This window comes from Gavia stellata, chromosome 32 (genome assembly GCF_030936135.1).
Source record: "Gavia stellata isolate bGavSte3 chromosome 32, bGavSte3.hap2, whole genome shotgun sequence".
Lineage (NCBI taxonomy): Eukaryota > Metazoa > Chordata > Aves > Gaviiformes > Gaviidae > Gavia > Gavia stellata.
The window spans coordinates 1,568,067-1,589,268 of record NC_082625.1 but is presented as its reverse complement, the minus strand read 5'-3'; the positions used below and the strand labels follow the sequence as shown (position 1 = coordinate 1,589,268).

Below are 21,202 nucleotides of genomic sequence, written 5' to 3'. Positions count from 1 at the left end.
CTCGCCTCCGCCCCTCCCCTCCCGCCCGTGTTGTCGCGGCGGCCCTGAGATGGCGGCGGTGGCGGCGGGCGCGTCGGGCTCGGCGGCTGGCGCGGCCCCTCAGCAGCAACCGCCGCCTCAGCAGCAGCCGCAGCCGGCGGCGGGCGGTGCGGCGGGCTCCGGGGAGGCGGGTGGCGGAGGCGGCGGTGGGGCCGGTGGAGGAGGAGGTGGCGGCGGTGGCGCTGGGCCCGCACCGGGGTCGGGGTCGGGCGGCGGCGCGGCCGGGGGGGAGTCGTGGTACCTGGCGCTGCTGGGCCTGGCCGAGCACTTCCGCACGTCGAGCCCGCCCAAGGTGCGGCTCTGCGTGCACTGCCTGCAGGCCGTGCTGCCCCGCAAGCCCCCGGCCCGCATGGAGGCCCGCACCCACCTCCAGCTCGGCTCCGTCCTCTACCACCACACCCGCAACGGCGACCAGGCCCGCGGGCACCTGGAGAAGGCGGTGAGCCCCGGGGGGGGCGGCTGGGAGAGGGGGGGCCCTGTCAGCGGGGCCGGCCTGTGGTGGTTGCAGACTAACCCGCTGTCTTCTCTTGCAGTGGTTGATATCCCAGCAAGTATCCTTTTCCTGGCCGCCCGGGCGAGGAGCATCGCTGCCCGGCCACCTCGCTCCTGCAGCGAGGGCTCCGATAGCAAAACGCCTCTGCAGAGAGAGCCTGGCCCTGGGGATGGGGATTTAGCTGGTATTTTTAATCTACTTCTGTGGTTGTGGGCCGCTTTCTTAACATGTATGTTCTATAAAGGGGGGTTTTTGATGTTGGAGTGTTGCTGTGTTCCAGCCAGTGTTGAATATTTACTTAACTCTGATGCTGCTAGATTCCCCAGTTTGAAGATGTTAAGTTTGAGGCAGCCAGCCTTCTGTCCGAACTGTATTGTCAGGAGGTGAGTGCGCTGAGACTACTTCAGAAATTGTCGGTTGTCCTAGGGCTGGAGGGCTGTATTTAATTGGAGCGTCTTTGGTCTTGGGGTAGTGTATCGCTATTAATAATAGGATTTACGAAACTTTTAGAGGTCAGCTGCAATGTAAATAGAGAGTACTAAGGAGTAAACCTGAAAGACTTTTGGTCCTTCTTCTTGTGAAAGTTGCTGCTGGAATTGCAATGCCGGTCTTCCACGGCAAAGGAAGTTTACTTGGCCAGAGTATTTCTTCTAGCCCTCATTTAGGCAAAGACAGGCTAATTTGAGGGGAGGGAGGGAAGCAGACGGTTTTCCTCAGGCTTTTGTTGTGTTCCTAGGTTATTTTTATTCTTTTTCTCCAGAAAACCCTTAGCTAGTCTTTCTCTGAAGCAAATGTTTGCCTTTTCTCTCGCATGCAGGAAAAAAGTGCACGTTAGAATAGTGGCCAAAGGAGTTAAATAGCTAATACTTTTGAACAGACTTTGAGTCAAGCGTAGATGTGTGGGCCTGCGTGTTTAATACTTGGTTTCATTGCTTTTCATGTTCTGCAGTTCCTGACCTATAAGAATTTAATGGGGGATCAACACAGAATACAACTAGTTTAAAAGTTGTTACTGTTAGTGATGAAGTTCCCAGTAGCCTGTTTTTTATGTTGACTAGGGGGCATGTTTCTGTTTCAGAATTCAGTGGATACAGCAAAACCTCTGTTACGCAAAGCCATTCAGATTTCACAGCAGACTCCGTACTGGCACTGTAGATTGCTTTTTCAACTTGCAGTAAGTGATTTATATTCATAGCCATGTTACTGTAGCACTGTGATTGGAAAAAATGCCTAGAAAATATCTGTATTCTTCTTAAGAGCTTGGATGCCTTCCCTTCCCCCCTCCCCCCCAGTCATTGCTGCTAATGGAGAGACAAAAGAAGAAAAAAGTTCATGCTGTAAAGTAATGATACATTGGTGGACTACAGATTGGATCAAGGCCCACCTTTTAGGGAAGAAAGCAGCAAGGATCATTCTGTGGGCTCTAGTGACAGACAACTTTAGAGGTGGAGCAAAATAAAATCCACCTTATGGCTTGCAGTAAGGGCAAATGTTCTCTTAAAGCCTGCTGGAGTTGGAGCTTGCCAGCCTGAAGTGTTCGTTTGATTATTTTCAATGTAATTAGCATACAGAGCAGAACTGGGATGGGAAAAGCAGCTGGTGCAAAGGCCTCCAAGCAATGTTACTCTTCCTGTTCTGTAGTATGCTCTAAGCGTGGCTTCAGCTGCACGGGTCACACCGTCTTTGCTCCTAGGACTAAACTGGTGCATGCTGGAATTTGCAGTGTTTGTTACAGTCTTCAGCTGTGGAACTACTCATAAAGTGCTGATTTTCCTGAGTGAGCTGATGCATTAGGTGGGGAGCATATCCAGAAAGGTAACTGCTCAGTGGGAAGAGCAGCTTGTTGCTGAAGAACTCCCCCTATTTTTCCAGATTATGCCTCTTCTCTGCTCCTAAAGAGCCTCCAGGTGTTTAACATGAGTGTTGAGGGAGTTAATTGCTCTTTACAGGTACTCCGCAGCAGAGAGCTAGTTAGGAAGCAATTTTATCTTTGAAGACTGTCTTAATAGTCACCTGTACTTGTCTTTTCCCCTGTCCTGATGAGCTTAAACAAGCAGACCAGCTTCGTTTAAAAGGAATTGCCAGGCTCCTTTGTGTAGTTTAGGAACAGTGAATTGTGGAGAGCCTTACTTTCCTATCGATTAAAGGACAAATGTTTACTTTGCAATGAGTTAATGCCTGAGTACTCACAAGAAGCTTAAGCGTTTTTCTCAGTGCCTGCCTCTGAATAGGATCCTTCCTTGAAGCTTGACTTTCTGTGCTGATTTCTCTTCTGAGTGATATTTTCTTTCTGGCTTTTGCTTGACCACAGAGGCCTGTGCGTCTCATTGCCTTGGTGCCTGTTTTACAACTGCGTGGCTTTCTGCCTGAGTTTGGAGAAGGTACAACAGTTGGCAGGCAGGAGGGAGTGAGAGGTGCTTTGGCGGCTGCATCATCCTCTCCCCGTTGCCTGAAACACACCTTGCAGACTTTCTCTGCTCTTCTTGCTGAAAAACACACCCGGTTGTTCCCGTGACTCCAATGTAACGGTCCGCGGTTATATTGGAGCTGTTGGGATCTGATCTGTATGTGACCCTAATGAATTATAATAGCTTTGCGTGGTATGAAACTGGGCTGAGACATTTTCTTTGAAATGTTACAGACTTTTTTTTGGAGAATGCCAGGTGTTCTGGAAAACGAGTCTAAAATCAGATGATGCATTTAACAAGTACCAGTTTAGCACTTGTCACGTGTAAAGCACAGGAGTAATTACATTTTTTGAAATTGCTAATTAGGTTCATAAAGAAAATGCTTATCTCTTACAGTCTTTTTTTTTTTTCTTTCAGCAACTACATACACTTGAAAAAGACTTAGTATCAGCCTGTGACCTTCTCGGAGTTGGAGCAGAATATGCTCGGGTGGTAGGATCAGAGTATACCAGGTGAGTTCCCTGGGCCTTTTTCCCTTCCCACAGAAAATATTTTGGTTTCCTCTACGTTTTACTTAGAGGTATTCTAGTTTTATTTAGAGATGTGATTGCTATGTGGGTTTTACAGGCAAACCAATATTTCTGAGTCTTCTCTTAGATCTGAGAGTTTCTCCAGCTCTTCCTTTTTCTGTTAAAACCAGTAATGTCCACTAAGACTCTGGAGAGTCTTTTTTCAAAATGAATTTTGTTTATTGTTTTTATCAGCAGGTTTTCCCAGTAGCCTGTTTTGGCCTTAGAAGCTATTGTAACTGGAACTTTCCAAAGCTTAGATGCAAACCTGAGAGGCTGGGATTTTGATTCCTGGGGCTATGATTGGACTGTTCCATCTAGCTTTTAAATGTACTTTCTGTGGCAGGTTCCTTAAAACTGTTTTGTCTATTGTCTTTGAGGGGGAGAAGAGCAAATCTATTTTTTTCTCAGGGTTTATATATACAGTTGTGGTTTGGGTAACTTTTGTTTTTGAGCATGACATCGTTTTGTTTCATTTCAGAGCACTGTTTCTGCTAAGCAAGGGGATGGTAAGTTGGATGTACTTTTAAAATTAACTGTTTCCTTTTTTAACTAGTATAATGCAAGTTACAGAGCGATAGAATGTAACCTGCCTGAGTACAGGTTATTTGGTTTAAGGTATCTTGCATGCTTATCTGTGCTTTATATATTGTTTTATTCACGTGAGCAAGCACAGTATTAAAATATGGCTGGGATAAGCCTTAAGTCGGCAGGATTCTTGTGAAATTCTTGTGAATAGGTTTGGCGCTTTTTTTCTCCTTTATTAATTATGTCAAATAATTTTCTGGAAGGAAAAAGAGTAATTGCAAATTGTCACTGGAGCCCTTGTAATTAGGGGTGAAAAATCTGATCATGTGAAAAGGCTGGTGCTCTTGCAATAAGATGTCTTTGAGTCTGTTTTTGTTTTAAATAATAGATCAACGTACCTGGGGCTCTGCTGTGGTTCTCTGAGTGTTTAAACTGTTTAGCCCCAAAATAATGAATTTTTATTTAAAATTGTAGCTCCTTCTAATGGAACGAAAGCTGCAGGAGGTGCACCCTCTCCTTACACTTTGCGGGCAGATAGTTGAAAACTGGCAAGGAAACCCCATCCAGAAAGAGTCGTTACGCGTTTTCTTCTTAGTCCTGCAGGTCACGCATTACCTGGATGCTGGGCAGGTACGTGCGAGTTTTGCTTCTTACAGTTCCCAGGTGAGAACTGGGGAAAAAGTACTGCTGCAAAAGTAGCTAATGATTACACTGAGGGGATTTGGGGGGATTTTTTTTTTTGCTGCACTTGCTTTTTGTTAATGAAACTTACTGTCTATAGAATTTAATCACAAATGAAATGAGGAGTGAAGAACTGACATTCATTTCTTCTTCCTTGAGGAAAGGTTTACTGTGATATGCTTTTAGCCATGGCAGCCACTCTTGCTTCCATTTAATGTTGGCGGAGATGACAGGCTTTGTGTGTAATTTTGAAAAACATTTTGAGTGTGTGTAATTTTGAAAAACATTTTGAGTGTCTGTTGGTCGCATATGCAAATACGAAGGGCTGATTGTTGTTAATCCTGGAACGGGCCTAAAGTAGAACATGACTGTTCTGTCACGCTGGTGGTATGATTTATGCATGAACTAATTTCCTGAATGTGGAGATTATTTATTGCCTGGCAAGTTTTCCCAAGTAATTAAACGTTCAAGCATCTGGGCTGCAGCAGCTATGTCTGATGTGAATCATCTTTCGCAGGTGAAAAGTGTGAAGCCATGCCTGAAACAGCTTCAGCAATGCATCCAGACCATCTCTACGCTGCACGATGATGAAATTCTGCCCAGCAACCCTGCTGATCTCTTTCACTGGCTGCCCAAGGAACACATGTGTGTGCTTGTCTACTTGGTGAGAAGCTCTTTTTTTGCTTAATGTATATTGCTAATTAATGAGGAATTGGCTAAAAATCGCTTGGAGCCAGCAGCGATAGATTCTGCAGACCGTATGCTGCTGTACGTTATACTGACAGTTTAATTCTGCCACAGCATCTGTGAGACTATTGCTTTCAGTGATGTCAGTGTTTGAAGAGACTGTGCAAGGAGTCTGGAAACTGGAATGTGTCTTTATTAATATCTAAGCCAAATAGAATCAAATTAACTCATACGAAGTAGAGCTACGTTGGCTTATTTTTACCAACAGAGCGACAATCTTGACTTCAAATTCCTGAAACTAGTTGCTCCACTTCTTGCATATGATTATACTCCTGAATGATGCCAAAATTGAGTTTAAAAAGCTGGTAGCTGAGGAGTTGTGTGAACTCCCAGACCTCTCCTCCTTGCAAAGATAATTTTTTGTCATCTTTCCTGTGTTTTCTGGCAGGTGACGGTGATGCATTCCATGCAAGCAGGGTACCTGGAGAAGGCTCAGAAGTACACAGACAAAGCACTCATGCAGCTAGAGAAGCTAAAAAGTAAGGTTAAGGATTATAATTTAGCTGATGCCTCAAGATTCCATTACTTGCTACTAATTTAAATTAAAAAAAAAAAAAAACAAAACACAAAACAAAACCACAGTAACCTTATTTAGCTCACTGGGACAGCCTGCTGTCAGTCTGTTTCTGCTGCATCTAAGAACTTTGCTCTGTTTTAAAACTGGGTAGTTACTTTGAATACAGAAATCAAGTTTTGGGGGTTTTTATTCTAACTCAGTAAATAGGGCTGTAAATAGAGGCGTTTTTCATGCTGCCTTTCTGATTGTCTGTGTATTTGGTTATCCAAGCTTTTGATTCTGTAAACGGAGCATGTGTTGTCAAGGAGTTTTTCCTGATCTGGTGCTCAGACTCCTGCTCCTGACAGTTCAGGCACTGGGTTTTGGTGGGTTTTTTAGTTTGGGGTTTTTTAATTTTTAAACCTCTGCCATCCTTCCCGTGGCATATGGAAGAGGAGCTGGGCAGTATGCTGGCTCTTTGGACACCAGGTGGTCCAGCCAAAGACATCATGCTCTAGATTTCCACAAAGGGGTCTTTGTACTGAAGTCTTGCTGAACCACCTGCAATGGAGGAAGCTGGCTAGGTGCGGGGGAGGCTGCGCGGTTGGGATGTTAATATCGTCTTAACTTCACTTACTGAGTTACTTTTCCCTCTTCAGTGCTGGACTGCAGTCCTATCTTGTCATCTTTCCAAGTTATTTTGTTGGAACATATTATCATGTGCCGGCTTGTCACGGGCCACAAAGCCACAGCATTGCAGGAGGTAAAAATGGGTTTTGATCATTTCCCTAGTTGTGGATGTATGCAGTGATAACTTTTAAAATATGGGAATTTTTGTTTTGAGGAAGATACTTGGGCTGAGATGAGGATTCCAGCAGTGCTGACTGCTGGAACTAACAGATATAGTCTGGTCCAACAGTGCTCAGGATACCAGAACTCTGAAGCTGTGGAATTAGCCTTCTCTTAAATATTTTGTTTAAGAACACTTTGGAGTTGCTGATAGAGTCAACAAGAATTGATCAGTGGCTAAAACTGACCTTCCTGATTGTACGCTGCACTCTGACTCCGGTGTCTCTTCCCTTCCCCTCAGATTCATGACAGAGTGGCTCTTAACTCTTCCTCTTAGTGTTTGTGTCTTGTCCAAGTATTTCTTAGTTTTCAAGGTTCCCTGCCTTTCTGTCCTTTCCTCCTCTTACATAGTTTGGCTGGAAGGACGAGAGGGACAGTGTTACTGAACGGAAGAAAGAACGGTGCTTTTTTCCCATTCTCAGTCATTTTTCATTCCTGTTCATCCATCCCTTATTTATAGGACATACTGCTGTATCATCTCAACCTCTGCTGTCAGCCTTCTCGTGAACGTACTCGGGGGGTGGGGGGAAATTTAGCCTCCTAAAAGAACAGTCATTGGTTCTGGCTCATAAAACTCATCCCAAGCACGTACCCTGTGGAAGATTTTGATTCCAGTTCTTCTGTTGCGTGCCAACTCAAATTCTGAGCGTGTCAGAAGAGATCTGTGACTTGGTTTGCAGGTGGTGCCACCATATGGCGGAGCTGCTGCAAAGCAAATAATTCAAATCCAGTTTGAGCGTGCGTCTGTGTGGGAGGAGTGTGTGTGGAGCAGCGCGTGTACCTTGGCTTGAGGCAAGTCTAGCCTCCGCTTTTACCTCGGAGCGTGACTTAGGATTCTTGAACCAATCACTGAAACGTACTGAATGACATGTATGATGCAAGTAGATGGATTTAGAGCATAAAATGAAATGGAGAAAAGGTATCTTAAAATTTTTTTTTTTCCTAACAGATTTCACAAGTCTGTCAGCTCTGCCAGCAGTCTCCCAGACTGTTTTCCAATCATGCTGCCCAGCTGCACACTCTATTAGTAAGTGTCTACAATTAGCAGTAAACTTTTGACTTTATGGAAGACCGTGCCCAAGACTCATCACCAGTAACTAATGAGAACGTAGTGAGGCAGACAGCAAGATTTCCTGCTGAGTAACGGGGTCTGTGTTACCAGTTGCCAGTCCTGCTGTGGGGACTCAAACCCAGTGTTATTTAAACCTGCCAAAGGCTTAAATCCCTTTTTAAAACAAGTGACATGTAGCATGATAGTTAGTGTGCAAGGTCAATACATGAGATTTATACTGTGCACGTTTGAGACAGTGTGTTGTGGGAACTGCGTATGGGGAAGAATTTAGGTAGCATTGCTGTTTGAGTATTACAAGAAATGAAGAGGGTTTTCTTAGATAAAGGTTTTTTACAGGAACGTACTATTTTGAAGGACTTTGTTAGAAATGGCTTATTTTTCCCAGAGCCAAGCAAAACTAAGACTTGCTGGTTACCTTTTTTCCTGCTAATATCCTGAGATTTCTGTGGTTTTGTGTATGCCTTTTGTCTTCACATTCTCGGCTTGCTATAATTAATTGCTATAATTGTATTATGCATTACCTTAGAAATATCCTGTCTTCTACAGGGGCTCTACTGCATTTCTGTTAATTGCATGGACAATGCAGAAGCACAATTTACTACAGCACTGAGGGTAAGAGTTCCTTCCCAAACTATTTACTATGGCTGTTCAATGTGGAAGTGGGCTTGTTGCAATTCTTGTGTGGGTCACCAAACAGTTGAGGTTGGAAGGGAAATGTGGAGATCATCTATATGAGTTGCCCTAGTTCCTTTTTTTTTTCCCCTACGCTGATCACAGTTCGGATCAGGAGGATTTATTAATAGCAAAATATCAGACATCAAATCTGGGATTTACATGTGGTGAGCAAATTCTGGGTTAGATGCTGAAGTATTTGACTCTGCTGTTGGTATCTTGTTTGTTTTAGCTCACCACGCATCAAGAACTGTGGGCATTTATTGTGACAAACTTAGCCAGTGTGTACATCAGGGAAGGCAACCGGCATCAAGAGGTAAGCTGGTTTCTGACCGTCGTTCTAAAAGTCAGAACTTTCTTGGAGAAAAAACCGCTACTGTGCTTGGACTACTCTTTTTTTTTTTTCTGAGCATTTTTTTGCAAAATGGTGCCTTGTCTGACAGCCAGGCAACTCCTTAATCAGGATAATGTCAATTAACGGTAAAGAGCCAGTGGTGTCAGCTGGCCTAGCTGCAAACCACTGAAGCAGAGTGTTCTGGATGGGACAGAGAATTCTCCACAGCGCTGGGAGGGCAAGCTTCCCAATGGGGAGTGTGTGGTTAACTCTGTTGTCTTGACTCGTTCAGCCTGTTCGCTTTGGTTTCCATCCATCTAGGGGTTGTATTAGATTACATAAAACCTAGCAAGGTTGAACTAAACATCCAGAAATAGGTATGTGCAGGTGTGTGTCCCTTCTGCTTCAGCGATGTGGCTGAAGCCGTATTAATGCAGAAATTCAGCTGCGTGCACTCTCTGTGACGTGTCTGATCCCTCGGCAGTAACTTTTCACGTTTCTTATGCAGGGGATGTAAATGAACATTTTTTCCAAGCACATGGTACTTTGTTAAAAAGCTTTGAGAGCAAAAATAATAATTAAAAAAGTTGACTTTTTTCTTGCTTAGTTGATTTCTGGTTTTAATTAAATAGCAGATCTGATACGGCATTCGTTTGGGTCTTGAACAGCTCAGTTAGTTACAACAGCTAAAAGCTTTCTGAGGAAATATTAACATTGTATACAAAGTTCTATAAAGTCTGAGAAACCGTATTTTGTATAAAACTTGATGTTAGGATCAAAATGAGCATAAAACGGCCCAACGTTGGAACGTTTGTGCTATGATCTAACCCATACAAGTGAACTTGAGTGTGTTTGTAGTGACGTGCACCACTTTGATTTGATGTGCACTATGAAAACACTTGCTGTCAGACTGTAAGCCTGTTTATGTGAGAAATGCTGATTATCTTTCTTTTCCCCTCCCACTTTGTAGCTTTACAGCTTATTGGAAAGGATAAATCCAGACCATAATTTTCCTGTGAGGTGAGAATTCCAGAAACTATCTACATGCTGATGTTGTATTGGTGATGTAATACTGGATCTGTAGCAGGCTTTTTTTATAAGAAAACAAAATGATCAACTTCTTTTCAAGGCAGAAGTTCTGACCGCGTGTTAGATACAATGTTTTGTTTGGAGATTTGATTATTAGGCAAATTCCTAGAAATCTGCCTGTAATGCATGTCATCGCTGCACAATGCCTAGATGTCAACGCGTTGCTTTGTCTGTAGCTCTCACTGTCTTCGAGCAGCGGCTTTCTACATCCGAGGTCTATTCTCCTTCTTCCAAGGAAGATACAATGAGGCAAAGTGAGTATAAATGGGCGCGCTTGGGAGGTGGGGGGGGAAAAAGGAGAAACTCCCTCGAGCTTTTTAAGATTAAAAATGAAAACCCTGAGGCCTTGCTTTCAAACAGTCTTCCCTGTGGATGTAGTCAACCTTCTGTTTCTTACTTAGGGGAAAATACCATGAAGCTGTTGGGTTTAGATCTCTTTAGTTCTGAATGCTAATAATAATACTGGTGCCGTGTTATGCCGCGGCACATCTGAAACGAACGCTTTTCAAAGGAGGGCCTCTATTATTGTCATTTTTGCTAAATGAAAGGTGAGGTTTGGGAACTAAGAGCTTTGTTTAAGGTCACCTGCAGCACACATTTATTCCCGAGTGCTAATATTTGCCAGTTGGATTAATTCAGTTCTTAATGATGATTCTTACGTACTGGAGGAAAAATAGAGTTTTTAAAACACTTTATTTTTGCTGTGTTTTGGTAGACGATTTTTGCGAGAAACGCTGAAAATGTCAAATGCAGAAGACTTGAATCGATTAACAGCATGTTCTCTGGTACTCCTGGGTCATATATTCTACGTGTTAGGGAATCACAGGGTAAGCCTTCGCTGTCTCTGGTGTTACCGTGTAAGTGTTTGACTTGTCATTTGCCGAAGAAGATCAGGACACTTTGTTCAATTAATCTTATTTTAAGAATGCTTGTTTATTGGTGTTCCACTAAAAGTTGGCAGATTTTGGGCTTACATAATTCTGTAGCTGTAATTTGCATGTTTAATAACACTTTAACAAAGTAGTAGTGTTTGAAGTCTGTTTTAGAAGTGTGTGTTTCTATAATGCCTGAAATCACTTGAAAAAAGGAGCTGAATAAAGGACAAATAACATCATTCAACTGGATTGCTTTGGAAGGAATTGTGGGTATGAGCTCCTTAATTCTCGCCATATGCCAGAATGCATGAAATATTTCTATTATCTTGCACAAGATAGACACCATAATTCCTAGGACAGAGCAACAGCTTTAGAAATGATGTGTTTGGGTTATTGTCCCATTAAGCACTTCCACTTCTTAGCTAGAACATGGCAGTAATTAAAGTAGACAAATTTTTCGTCACAAATTTAACATCTCTAATGTGTATTTGCAAGGGGAAAGAAAAATAATACCCATTTTATGTTGATATCTGCTCTTCACCAGGAAAGTAATAACATGGTAGTGCCGGCCATGCAGCTTGCAAGCAAGATACCAGACATGTCAGTGCAGCTCTGGTCTTCAGCTCTGTTGAGAGGTAAGTTAGGAAAAGGCCTTGTACTTAAGAAAAGTGGCGAAGAGCCCATCGCTACTAACTGGGGACTGAGTATGGGGGCACATGCCAGTGCTTGCTGGGGGACTGCCTGGGTTTAAAAAACACCGCTAGAAGTGCAAGATGGTTCTCCCAGTCACTGACCTGCAGCTCTGGAGCTGCTGGCAGATACTCCAGTTGGGTTTTTTTGGGGTGAGGCGGCCTTGTAGTGCTCCAGCATCCCGTGTGACTGGTGCGAGGCAGCAGCTGGGTGTCTCCTGCCGTTGCTGGACGGCAGTTTATGATCCAAACAGCTGAAGTGGTGACTGTTCGGAAGAGGCTCCGGTTTGCACCCCTGTAGCATCCATTCTGCTGCTGCTCTGCTTTTCTTTGACTGCCGTTCCAATTGTAGTAAACATTTTATTACGTTTCACTTAGGCTTTGCTTCTGTGTATGGGCTTTAATAAATATAAGAGACTATTATATCACTTCATACATAATTACTGTTTCATCTGACTTACCGAGGCCCCAGGATGCTTTGTTCAAATACCGACTAGCTTCTTGGCAGACCATCAACATTAATGCTGCAATTGATTTGCTCTCACTAGAAAATAAAGCAGTAACTCTACCCTTTTTCCAAGAACTTACCCTGCAGCTTCAATTTATATTAAATTGTCATGTTTACTACAAGCACAGTGCTCCGTGTTGAGCACTGGGGGCCAGACTTATTTTCTGCTTTGCTCTTGCCTTTGCTACAAAACCGCTTCCAGGCAATTGAAACACTTTCCTTATTCATTTCCAAGCGGTAGTTCCCGTACAAAACATGCCGATAGTACAATGATGAACCCGCTGTAGATGAAACACCACACCATGTTCAGCTGCTGTTGCCTCCGGTTGTATCCAGTAGCCTGGGAACAGCGAGAGGCACTGTTTCCGTTCTGCTTTGATTTTTCCTAACAGCTTCCTCTATAGAACCAATTCCCTACTTTTGAAGAAAAGGGGCTCGCTGAGGAATAACAAAACACAACCACATGCTCATCAATAGGAGGTGCAGCATCTCGGCCCCTGACGCACTGGGCTGCTTGTGATTTGTGGCTGAAATTGTGTGATTCTTAGTAGGTTACCAGTCTTAAATGTGACTGAGCTAATACCTGTGAGTAAACCTCACAGAAAACAAGACACTAGTATGTACACATTTTACTGTATGCGAAGCAGGAGGCTTCTGGAGTCCCCCCAAAAGCGAGGATTCACCAAAATAAAAAGCATTGCTTGACCTCTGAAACCTGCGTTGCTGAATTCTGGAGCTGCAGTGAGAAACCGGCGAGCCTGTCCTCTTCCCACTAGATGGTGCTGGGGACTAAAAATCTGGATACAAACTGCACAGGGACTTTTCTTGGAGTGAGGAGTTTGCTTCCTCCTTTTAGAGCTCCTGTAATGTTCTTTTTAATAGTTGGAAACTAAATAACACCAAATCCTGCTATGTGCGCTGCCAGTACTGTTGGAAGAGGGGAGGCTTCAGGTTCCCCATGTGCCCCAGCTTCTCTTAAAAGGGGTTTTGATTCAGAAGTGGTAGGAGTTTGGGATATTGGCTGTTTAAATCAATAATTGGATTCATCAAATATAGGGATTCATCAAATATAGGGAAGAGTCTTTTCAGAGAAGAGAGCTGGTCAGTTGGAAGCAAGTCCAAAGAGTGTTTTTTGGTGAGCACACGATGTTCTTGTCTTTCAGACCTGAACAAAGCCTGTGGAAACGCCATGGATGCCCACGAGGCAGCACAGATGCATCAAAACTTCTCACAACAGCTCCTCCAGGACCACATCGAGGCGTGCAGTCTTCCAGAACACAATCTAATCACGGTAAGCAGTCTTCATCTTGTGGTTACGAGCGTTTTTTTGAGGCAAAACAATGCGCTTTGCTTTCCTTTACTATTCCTCTCTTCTGCTGAGCACAATTCTCAGTAAGTTGCCAAAATTCGGTCTACTTCCTAGTATTTAAACTGGACTGATAATAGGAAAAGGAAGTGTGACTCAATGAATTAATTCACTTTATAAAAAGTTTATTTGGTAGGTATGGTCTCTGTTTCTTGAAGTGTTTTCTTGGTACACCAGAACTTAGGTGTTTTAAATGGCTTTTGTAGCAGGTAGCCACTTTGTTTTGGTGACAACTATTGCTTTTGAAAGAAACTTACCATGTTCTCAGGCTTTGTTTTAATGTTTAGGCCATCCAGTCTGCCTTGTTCTGGGGAACACTTTGTCATGCACTGCTGAAAGTACAGTTTCTATTGATGCTTTGGTGTTCCTAAGGTTTTTTTTCCACTAATCTATAAATCTGAATTTCCAGTTAATGTACCGTTTGATGTCTGCATAGCCATTGCCTTAAGGTGCAACTTTCTTTGGACTTCAAATATTGATGTCCTTCCTGTCAGAAACCTTTTTAACACTGTTTTAAGAATATAGAATGCTTTCCTAAGCTGCAACTCAGCAAGGGCGTAAGATAATTTACTGTTCTGGACCAAAGTAATGTCCAAATAGGAATGTGAGATGCAGCGAACTTGACATTGTTTTCCCAACATTCCCTCTTGGGGAGAAGAAAGGGGGGGAAAAGGCCAATAGGAAGACACTGTTTGCTGGCTTTGCTCGCAAAGGGATCCCGAGACTTGGGAGAAGGGAAGTGTTTGCGATGTGGCTGGGGCTGAGAGACCCCCACAGCCAGGGGCCCGTCTCCACCCGTGGGCCAGCGCTCCCGCCTCTGCTGTCTTTGCTTGCTGTTGCTGGCTTTTGCATAATCTATGCCGAAGTAAAAATCCAGAGGGGAAAGAGGATTAAGAAACAAATACTGAGTCTGCTCATTTTAGAAGATTTTGACTAACGTAACAGGAAAATAATTTAGTGATGACATGGGTGACGACCAGAGGCTTTACTTGCTCTGGAAGCGCTATAGCTGCAGTGTATAATGGGCTGAAACACATCGATAGTTAGGTCCCTCGTTTGTGCAAGTCATGGTTTCCTGTGTTTGGACAGTTGGACGTTTACCTGGGAGAGCAGGAAATGCTTTCACTCAATTGCCAGTCACCCTAGATTCAGCACGGGAGTCAGCTAGGTTTGGAATGACGGGCATGTGGAGTGGCTTCGAAAGAAATACCGTTGCAGGGATGGAAGCTCCATGCATGTAAAACAAAGTCAAACCTGATATGCAACTTCTAGTGATGAAATCTTTAATTATCTCAAGGTAGCGAACGTCTGTACGGCGAGCTCCTTCCTCTGGCCTCGCCGCCGTTCCTCCCCAGGCAGTGGCTGTAGGATTTTCATGCTGTTTGTTATCTTTCAGTGGACAGATGGACCACCTCCTGTACAGTTCCAGGCACAGAACGGACCCACCACCAGCCTGGCCAGTCTCCTGTGAAAAAGAATAACTATCAGGACAGTGTGTTTAAAAAGACAAAAATGCCAAAAAAGGAGAAAAAATTCATGCAAAATCTTTTCTTCAAAGAAAAGGCAGCAAATTCCTCTTCTAGTGAGGGCCTTGTAGGAAACAGATTGCATAAAGACAACGTACATTTCATAGACTTGCAAAGTGAGAAGGGCATTTTAAGCTGCTTTTACATAACGTGTGTGAATATACAGCTAGTGTGTATATACCTACTGGTTTTAATCTGCTTTCCTCTTGCTGAGAATTAAGGTTTAGTCCAAAGGACACTTGTTCCTTAAATCGTTAGATACCTATTTTTTAGAAATTGTCACAGAAAATGAAGAGGACTCACACAGTTTTGAATGCCGATTGTATTCTAAGTACTTAAACCTTCCCTGGAGTATGATGCGTGCCAGTTCTAATGCTTTTGCGCCCTTCCACTCCTGGGAATAATTGGATTAAATCATGATTGAGTGTAGGGTGCCCTAAAGTTCTAAGTTTAGTTTCTGAGGTAATATTCTTTCCTTCTCATCGTCCACAAGTCGTTGCCAGTGCTGTTTGTAGCCTTGCAGTGAAGGTAAGGATGATGATCGGCGAGATCGGAGTTCGGACGGGCAGGGCGTTTGCAGCCGGAGGAGGGGTGTTAGTGTCCTCGGGGCAGACTCCAGGCCGAGCAGAGCAGACCTGCGCTGTTGTCAGAGGAGCAGGTTCCACCTCCCAGATTCATGAGCGTGTGACAACATGCCACCTCTTTGTCCCTGTGAGGGTCTTCTATCTCCCTGTGCTGATGTCCAGTCTGGCACAGGGTAAGGCAGAACCACAGCTCTCTCCCTCTCTGCTCCTTTGTCGTGATTTGAATGGAAGGAGGAAGGTTCTTGTCCTCCTGTCTAGTCCCTGCGTAGGCCAAGCGACTGGGAAACAGCGTTTTGCATCTTCACTGCAGCCTCACCCAGGGAAGGCAGCATCTGTGCCTTAATGATCTTTACAAGTGACTGAAGTTGGAGTTAATCTAGGTGGTTAAAACCCAGATCCAGTGTAAGCCAGAGGCTTATGAGAAAAACTAAATTATAGCCTTGCCCTTGGCAGAAACTTAACGTTTCCAAACTTTTCTGTGTTAGCTTTCCTGTTCTATCCCAGTTTTTTGAACTCTTCAGCTGTGAATTCTCACTGCATCTGCCTGCACCTCTGCAGCTGTGTCAGGAGAGACGGGGCCCAAGTTTGTTCCGCAGAAAAGTGTGAGAGTTGTTCATTCCATGAAGCATCAGCAGCTTTACAGCAAGGATCTGTGCCAGTCCATTGTAGTGTCATGTAAAGTTTGTGAGGTTCGTGGGGTTGAATAAAGGTGTTTTTCTCTCTTGCTAGCTCGGCATATTTATCTCCCAGCTTAAAAGGGGGAGGGAAAAGCAATCTGCCAGAAAAATGTCTTGCGTAGGGCTTTCTGTGATCGCTTCTTTTTCTGAGGGAGGAGGAGAATAGTTTAGAGGAATTATTTGACCCCTCTCAAACCTTTAGTATTGTAGAAGGAATACTGTGAAATATGTCTTTAATCATAGAATGGGTTGGGTTGGAAGGGACCTTAAAGATCATCTAGTCCAGCCCCCCATGGGCATTCTTTTTCAAAGTCTTGTCCCCTGTCTAGCAACAGCTCCCAGAGACGCTTGCTTCTGGCAATCCAAACCCCTCACTTTTTACCACTGAATGATATCAAGGGGACAAGTGCTTGTCCAGTTACCAGAATAGGATTTTATCTTGCCTCTGCTGGCCATGCGATGCTGATTTAGGTCCTGTTCTCAGACATTTACTCTTGCAGAAGCCATGTATATTTTAGGCCTTGTTAAATCTCCACCAGGGAAAACATGGCCTCAGTCTTGGTATAGGGAGAGAGTCTTATTGCTGGGTTTGCAAGAAAAAAAATTCAGTGCTGTTTAAAGTCTCCCTTAGAACTCAAAAAATAGGAAAGAAATCTGCGAGTTAGCGTACAGGGTATTTGGAGGTACCAAATACAGGGAGAATCCACGCAGACGGAATCTGTTTTGCATCGTTTATCATGTTCTGTGTCTGCTGCCCGGCTCTCGCAGTCTGTCCCGACTACGGCTCCTGTTGCCTTTGAATCGCAGAGCTGACAGCCGGCCTGCTGCGGCATTCCCGTGGAAGCTGCCAGGCTCCCAGCTCCAGGGGCAGGAGCCCATCTCCATGCCAGCACCTCGGCGGCAGTGCGCTGCCTGTTCCAGGCGAGAGGAGGTGGGTTCACGCTTGCTCCGTGGCAGGTCTGAGACAGCCGGGCTGTGCTGCAGGCCTCTGTTAGAGACAGAACAACTTCGTGAGCTCAGCGGCTGTCATGTGCCTGGATTTTGATCGGGAATGTTCAGGTCAGTCCTACTTCGGGAATATTGATACCCCATGGATTATTTTTAAGTCTTTCCCTTTTTTTGTGTATGGGAAGCAGTATCTCTTTGGCTGTTCCCTCTGTAAGTCACTGAGTTGCAAGAACTCAGTACCTGTTTTTAAGCACCTAAATGCAATGGCCATTTTCTTGGCAGTGCTCTTAGCAGCTGAGGAATGCCTGGTAGCTGAAAAAGATGTACTTTAAAACCTGCTAGAGTCCCATTCAGGTAATGCAGGCATTCTCTTTTTTGTCTTTTGTCATCCAATCTGAGGCTGTTATTTAACCGATTACATGCCCATGGCAACTATAATAAATGGCTTTAAATGTTGGCCAAAAAAGTGCTGCTTCTCTAAGGCAATATTAAAAAATCCCAACTCTAGAGAGCTGTGGTTTGGGCCGAGTTGAAGAAAAGCATTTTGCAGCAAGCAAGGCGTCCACCAGTGCCTGCTGGGGTAGCTGCATCTCCTGACCTTATCTTCCAGCTCGGAGACCTGCAGAGCTGAAGATTGCATTACAGGAGAGCAATTTGCAGTGGCAATTTTCTGGCTTCTCGTTGTCGGTACTTGTGTGCAAGCCAGGCTGCTTTGTAGTTCAAATCCCTTGCTGGTCTGTTCTCGGGAGGGAAGGAAGTACTTGAGGGAAAGGCTGCCTGCTTGCTTCTGATCTAAGTGCACTCAGGTTTTAACAGGAACCGTTTGCTAAATGTGGTAGCTGAACTTGTAATGTCAGAGGAACAACCTGGGATTTCCCCGTCTGTGACAAGCCAGCTTCACCTGGGCTTTGCTTTCGTGCAGAACTGCACTCGGCCGCGCTCACCCACAGCCCTGTGGCATCCAGAACTCTTCTCCGCTTCCAGAGTCCTCTTCCCATCACAGGATTTCAAAAATCATGTAAATTTGAAAATAACTCGGTGATTTTCTATCTCTGAAATTCAATGTACATTTGTTACAATGTACAGTGCTTTTTAACTACACTTGTATATTAAATTATTTAATAGTTTTTGCTTTTCAGTATCTTTTGTATGTAGCAGAGATTAAAACAAGGACCTCATAACTGAAGTTCTTCCTAATTTTCAAATGCGTATGTAAAGTTGAACAGAAAACTAGAAGTTTACAGTTTACAGATAATGTTAAGTGCTTGGTCTGTCTAACTTGATTTGAACAACATATTTCTAATCTTTTCTTGTCCGATCATTTAATTCTCTATAGAAACAAACATGAAGTCTTTTATGAACTTCTAAAAAAATTATTCTTCTAAAGATGTAATTTAGAGAGCTGTACAGTTTTTTCTCTAGTATTTTTAAATGAGTAGCAAGAACTTACACAGAAGCATCTAATCACTGTTTTGTAGATAGTGTAAAAACTTACATATGTATAGAGAATGCAGTCTGAAGAAGTGTTTGCCTGTTGTATTTCATTTCCTACAGTATGAACATCAGAATGGCCCATGTAAATCTAGATCAATCTGGCAGCTGGGGAATTGGGGGAAAAAAAAAAATAATTCATGAACTTCATCCCCTGTCATCCCATTTGTGCACTCACTGTGACACCACGAGCAAAAGTTGACCTTGATAAAACGTTAGGGCCTTCAGTTGCGACGCTGCCTGCGGACACGCAGAGTTCAGCACGGTGTATTCCATGTTACTTCACTGCTTTAATTTTATTCAATTTTTCCAAATTCTCCCGAAAGTAAAGTTACGCTAGAAGGAGTTCAGTAATGTCCCATTTTACTTGAGAGATTACTGAGCTCTCCAAATTGTGCTGAATAAACCCGTTTCTGTAATGTACGGCAGTTCTTGCCACCGTGGTGAGAAGCGAGCGAGGAGGAAATTGTGTCGGTAGTTTAGGCTGTACAGAACCCTTGGAGAAATCGGGATGAAATAACACCTGTCTGTGCTCTTCTACTGTCTGTCTTAGCAAGTGTATTTAATTGTTTCCTGCCGTGAACCTTTAAATGTTATGTCAGGTTTGTACAATGTATTGTTAAGTGTTTGTAGTTCTCTGTAAGTAGCAGGACCTGTACCTTCTGCCAGTGCTCCTTCCTCAAGCTGTAAATACAGTAACTCATGTAATGAGATGGAACCGGGGGCACTGCTTTGTTGCCTTTGTTTCCTCTCGTTTTCTATATTAGAAGAATTTTTAAATAAAGTTTAATTCTACTTCTTCTAGCAGTTTGTAGAATACTAATTCCTTTGGTTGACCTGCAGGCAATCCTGCCTACAAAGGACATGTTTTATGTGGCAACAGTGACTTACTCCATGGCCCGGCCCGGCATTAGAAGCTGTTTCAGGCCCTTTCCTGGCTGCGGGACAGGAGGGCAGGAACTGCCGACAGCACGTGCTAGTTGGTGCCTGAAAAGAGCACGGAGGCTGCCGGGGGCCCGCAGGGAGCAGGGATAGATCGCTGCTCTGCCTTGCAGTCGGGCCGAGTTCCGAGAACCAGAATTTCCTGCTTGAAAATGTCCACCTGACTGCTCGCCTTAGCATGCTGGAGATGGCTGAGGGTGGCGGTGAACCTGAACCTGCTCTGGAGATGGCTGGAACCCCAGCAGGCATCTGGGATAGAGCAAGACTTTTGTGGATTGGTCAAACACCTGGAATTTTTTCTTACTTGGTCTAGGACAGAAGTATTTTTCCCTGCAGTTGTGCAGTCAAGCAGGATGCTGACTATGTTTGATCGTTACAAATGGGATCTGCTTTAATGCAGATTGCTTTTTTTTTTGTCTTTTATGCCAAAATTTGAATGGTTCTGGCAGGTATTTTTGTATTTTGAGCTTCAATTTAAAAGGAAGAAAACTGCTGAATTAATCTCTCTGCAAGTAAAACTTTGAAGCAACTAAGAATTTTAAAACTTACTGCATACTGTCCCTTTCCAAAACATCACCTGAGCTGCTAAGCTAGTCCCTTGAATTTCATCATAGGAGCCACGTAGGTTTTGTTCCAACAAGTTACTCGCTATATGAAAATTTTAACCCAAATGGCAGCTTCCTTTCTGTCAAAAAGATGCCTCGGCTATGCTGGCACTCCAGTCTCCTTACCCTGGTTATCTGCAGTTCCTTCCTCAGAAAAAAATTGCATCTGGCATAAACCAAGCTATCATCGCCTTCTCCTCTCTGTTCTGCCCTGTTTGTCTGCTGTCGGGCTGACCGGAATCTCTGCCGAAGCAGCTCCTTGCAGAGGATGTACCTAGTGGCAAAACTCCGTATGAAACACATCTGAAATACGTTAGCAAGAGGTGCAAAACTTTGGTATTTGCCTAATAGATCCGGAGACACATCCAGAGTAGATCCTCTTTCTATTTTACTGTGTAGAGGCTTGTCCTGAGCTGACAAAGCAAAATTAAGATGCTAGGCTGCCGCACAACAAGCGACTTGAGTTTTCTTTTGCCAAGTTACTAGCTTATGTTTCAAGCTAAGGGTTTTTGTGGACTAAAAGAGAAAACAGATCTTCCAGTGTTTGTTAGGACTGCTGGATACTGCCTTTGCAGATGGCAAAGCTTGCTGTCACCTCGGTAAAATTCTGCCCAACGAGGATAAGGAAAAAAAGTTATTGAAGAGCTTTCTGGAAATAACTTTACCTAGCTTCTAGGTAATAAAATGCATCTTGAGCTAGACCTGTTTTGAAACTCCCCTGATGACGCGGTAAGTGAAAGAAGTTGAGATGCAGGCGTCTGTGTGTGTTCCTGTGTGGATTAAAGCATCACTTCAGAAGGATCGAGCCTTTAGGAGTTAACCATAAAGTTTTGAATGGCCCGAGGTGAAGCCAGTGGCTCTTGGTGCTTTGGGAGAGGCCATAAACCAGAGTAGCAACTGGTTGTGAGCTGCGCTATTAACCCTTCAATATTTGGAGCTAAAATTGTCTTGTGCAGAAGGTGGAAGAAGGTACTTTACAACAAGAAAACTTGTGTTCAGTCTTGCATAAAGGAT

At 43.9% G+C, this 21,202-nt stretch overlaps 1 protein-coding gene across 1 annotated transcript; it reads left to right on the top strand.

Moving 5' to 3' along the window:
* Positions 1 to 49: 49 nt before the first annotated feature.
* MAU2 (MAU2 sister chromatid cohesion factor) lies at positions 50 to 19,394 on the top strand. Its single transcript, XM_059831964.1, has 19 exons — positions 50 to 478; positions 573 to 590; positions 850 to 915; positions 1,611 to 1,706; positions 3,358 to 3,452; positions 3,991 to 4,018; positions 4,512 to 4,667; positions 5,236 to 5,382; positions 5,854 to 5,944; positions 6,621 to 6,724; positions 7,760 to 7,837; positions 8,429 to 8,494; positions 8,787 to 8,870; positions 9,859 to 9,908; positions 10,154 to 10,231; positions 10,693 to 10,804; positions 11,397 to 11,487; positions 13,213 to 13,340; positions 14,812 to 19,394. The coding sequence occupies exons 1-19, from the start codon at positions 50 to 52 to the stop codon at positions 14,884 to 14,886; spliced, it is 1,992 nt and encodes a 663-aa protein (XP_059687947.1). The 3' UTR covers positions 14,887 to 19,394.
* The last annotated feature ends 1,808 nt before the right edge of the window (positions 19,395 to 21,202 follow it).

Bases quoted from the DNA above. Each gene is read 5' to 3' on its own strand.
- MAU2 (XM_059831964.1), top strand. From the start codon at position 50: ATGGCGGCGGTGGCGGCGGGCGCGTCGGGCTCGGCGGCTGGCGCGGCC. The intron at 4,019-4,511 runs GTAAGTTGGATG...TTAAAATTGTAG, and splicing joins TTCTGCTAAGCAAGGGGATG to CTCCTTCTAATGGAACGAAA. The intron at 5,945-6,620 runs GTAAGGTTAAGG...TTCCCTCTTCAG, and splicing joins GCAGCTAGAGAAGCTAAAAA to TGCTGGACTGCAGTCCTATC.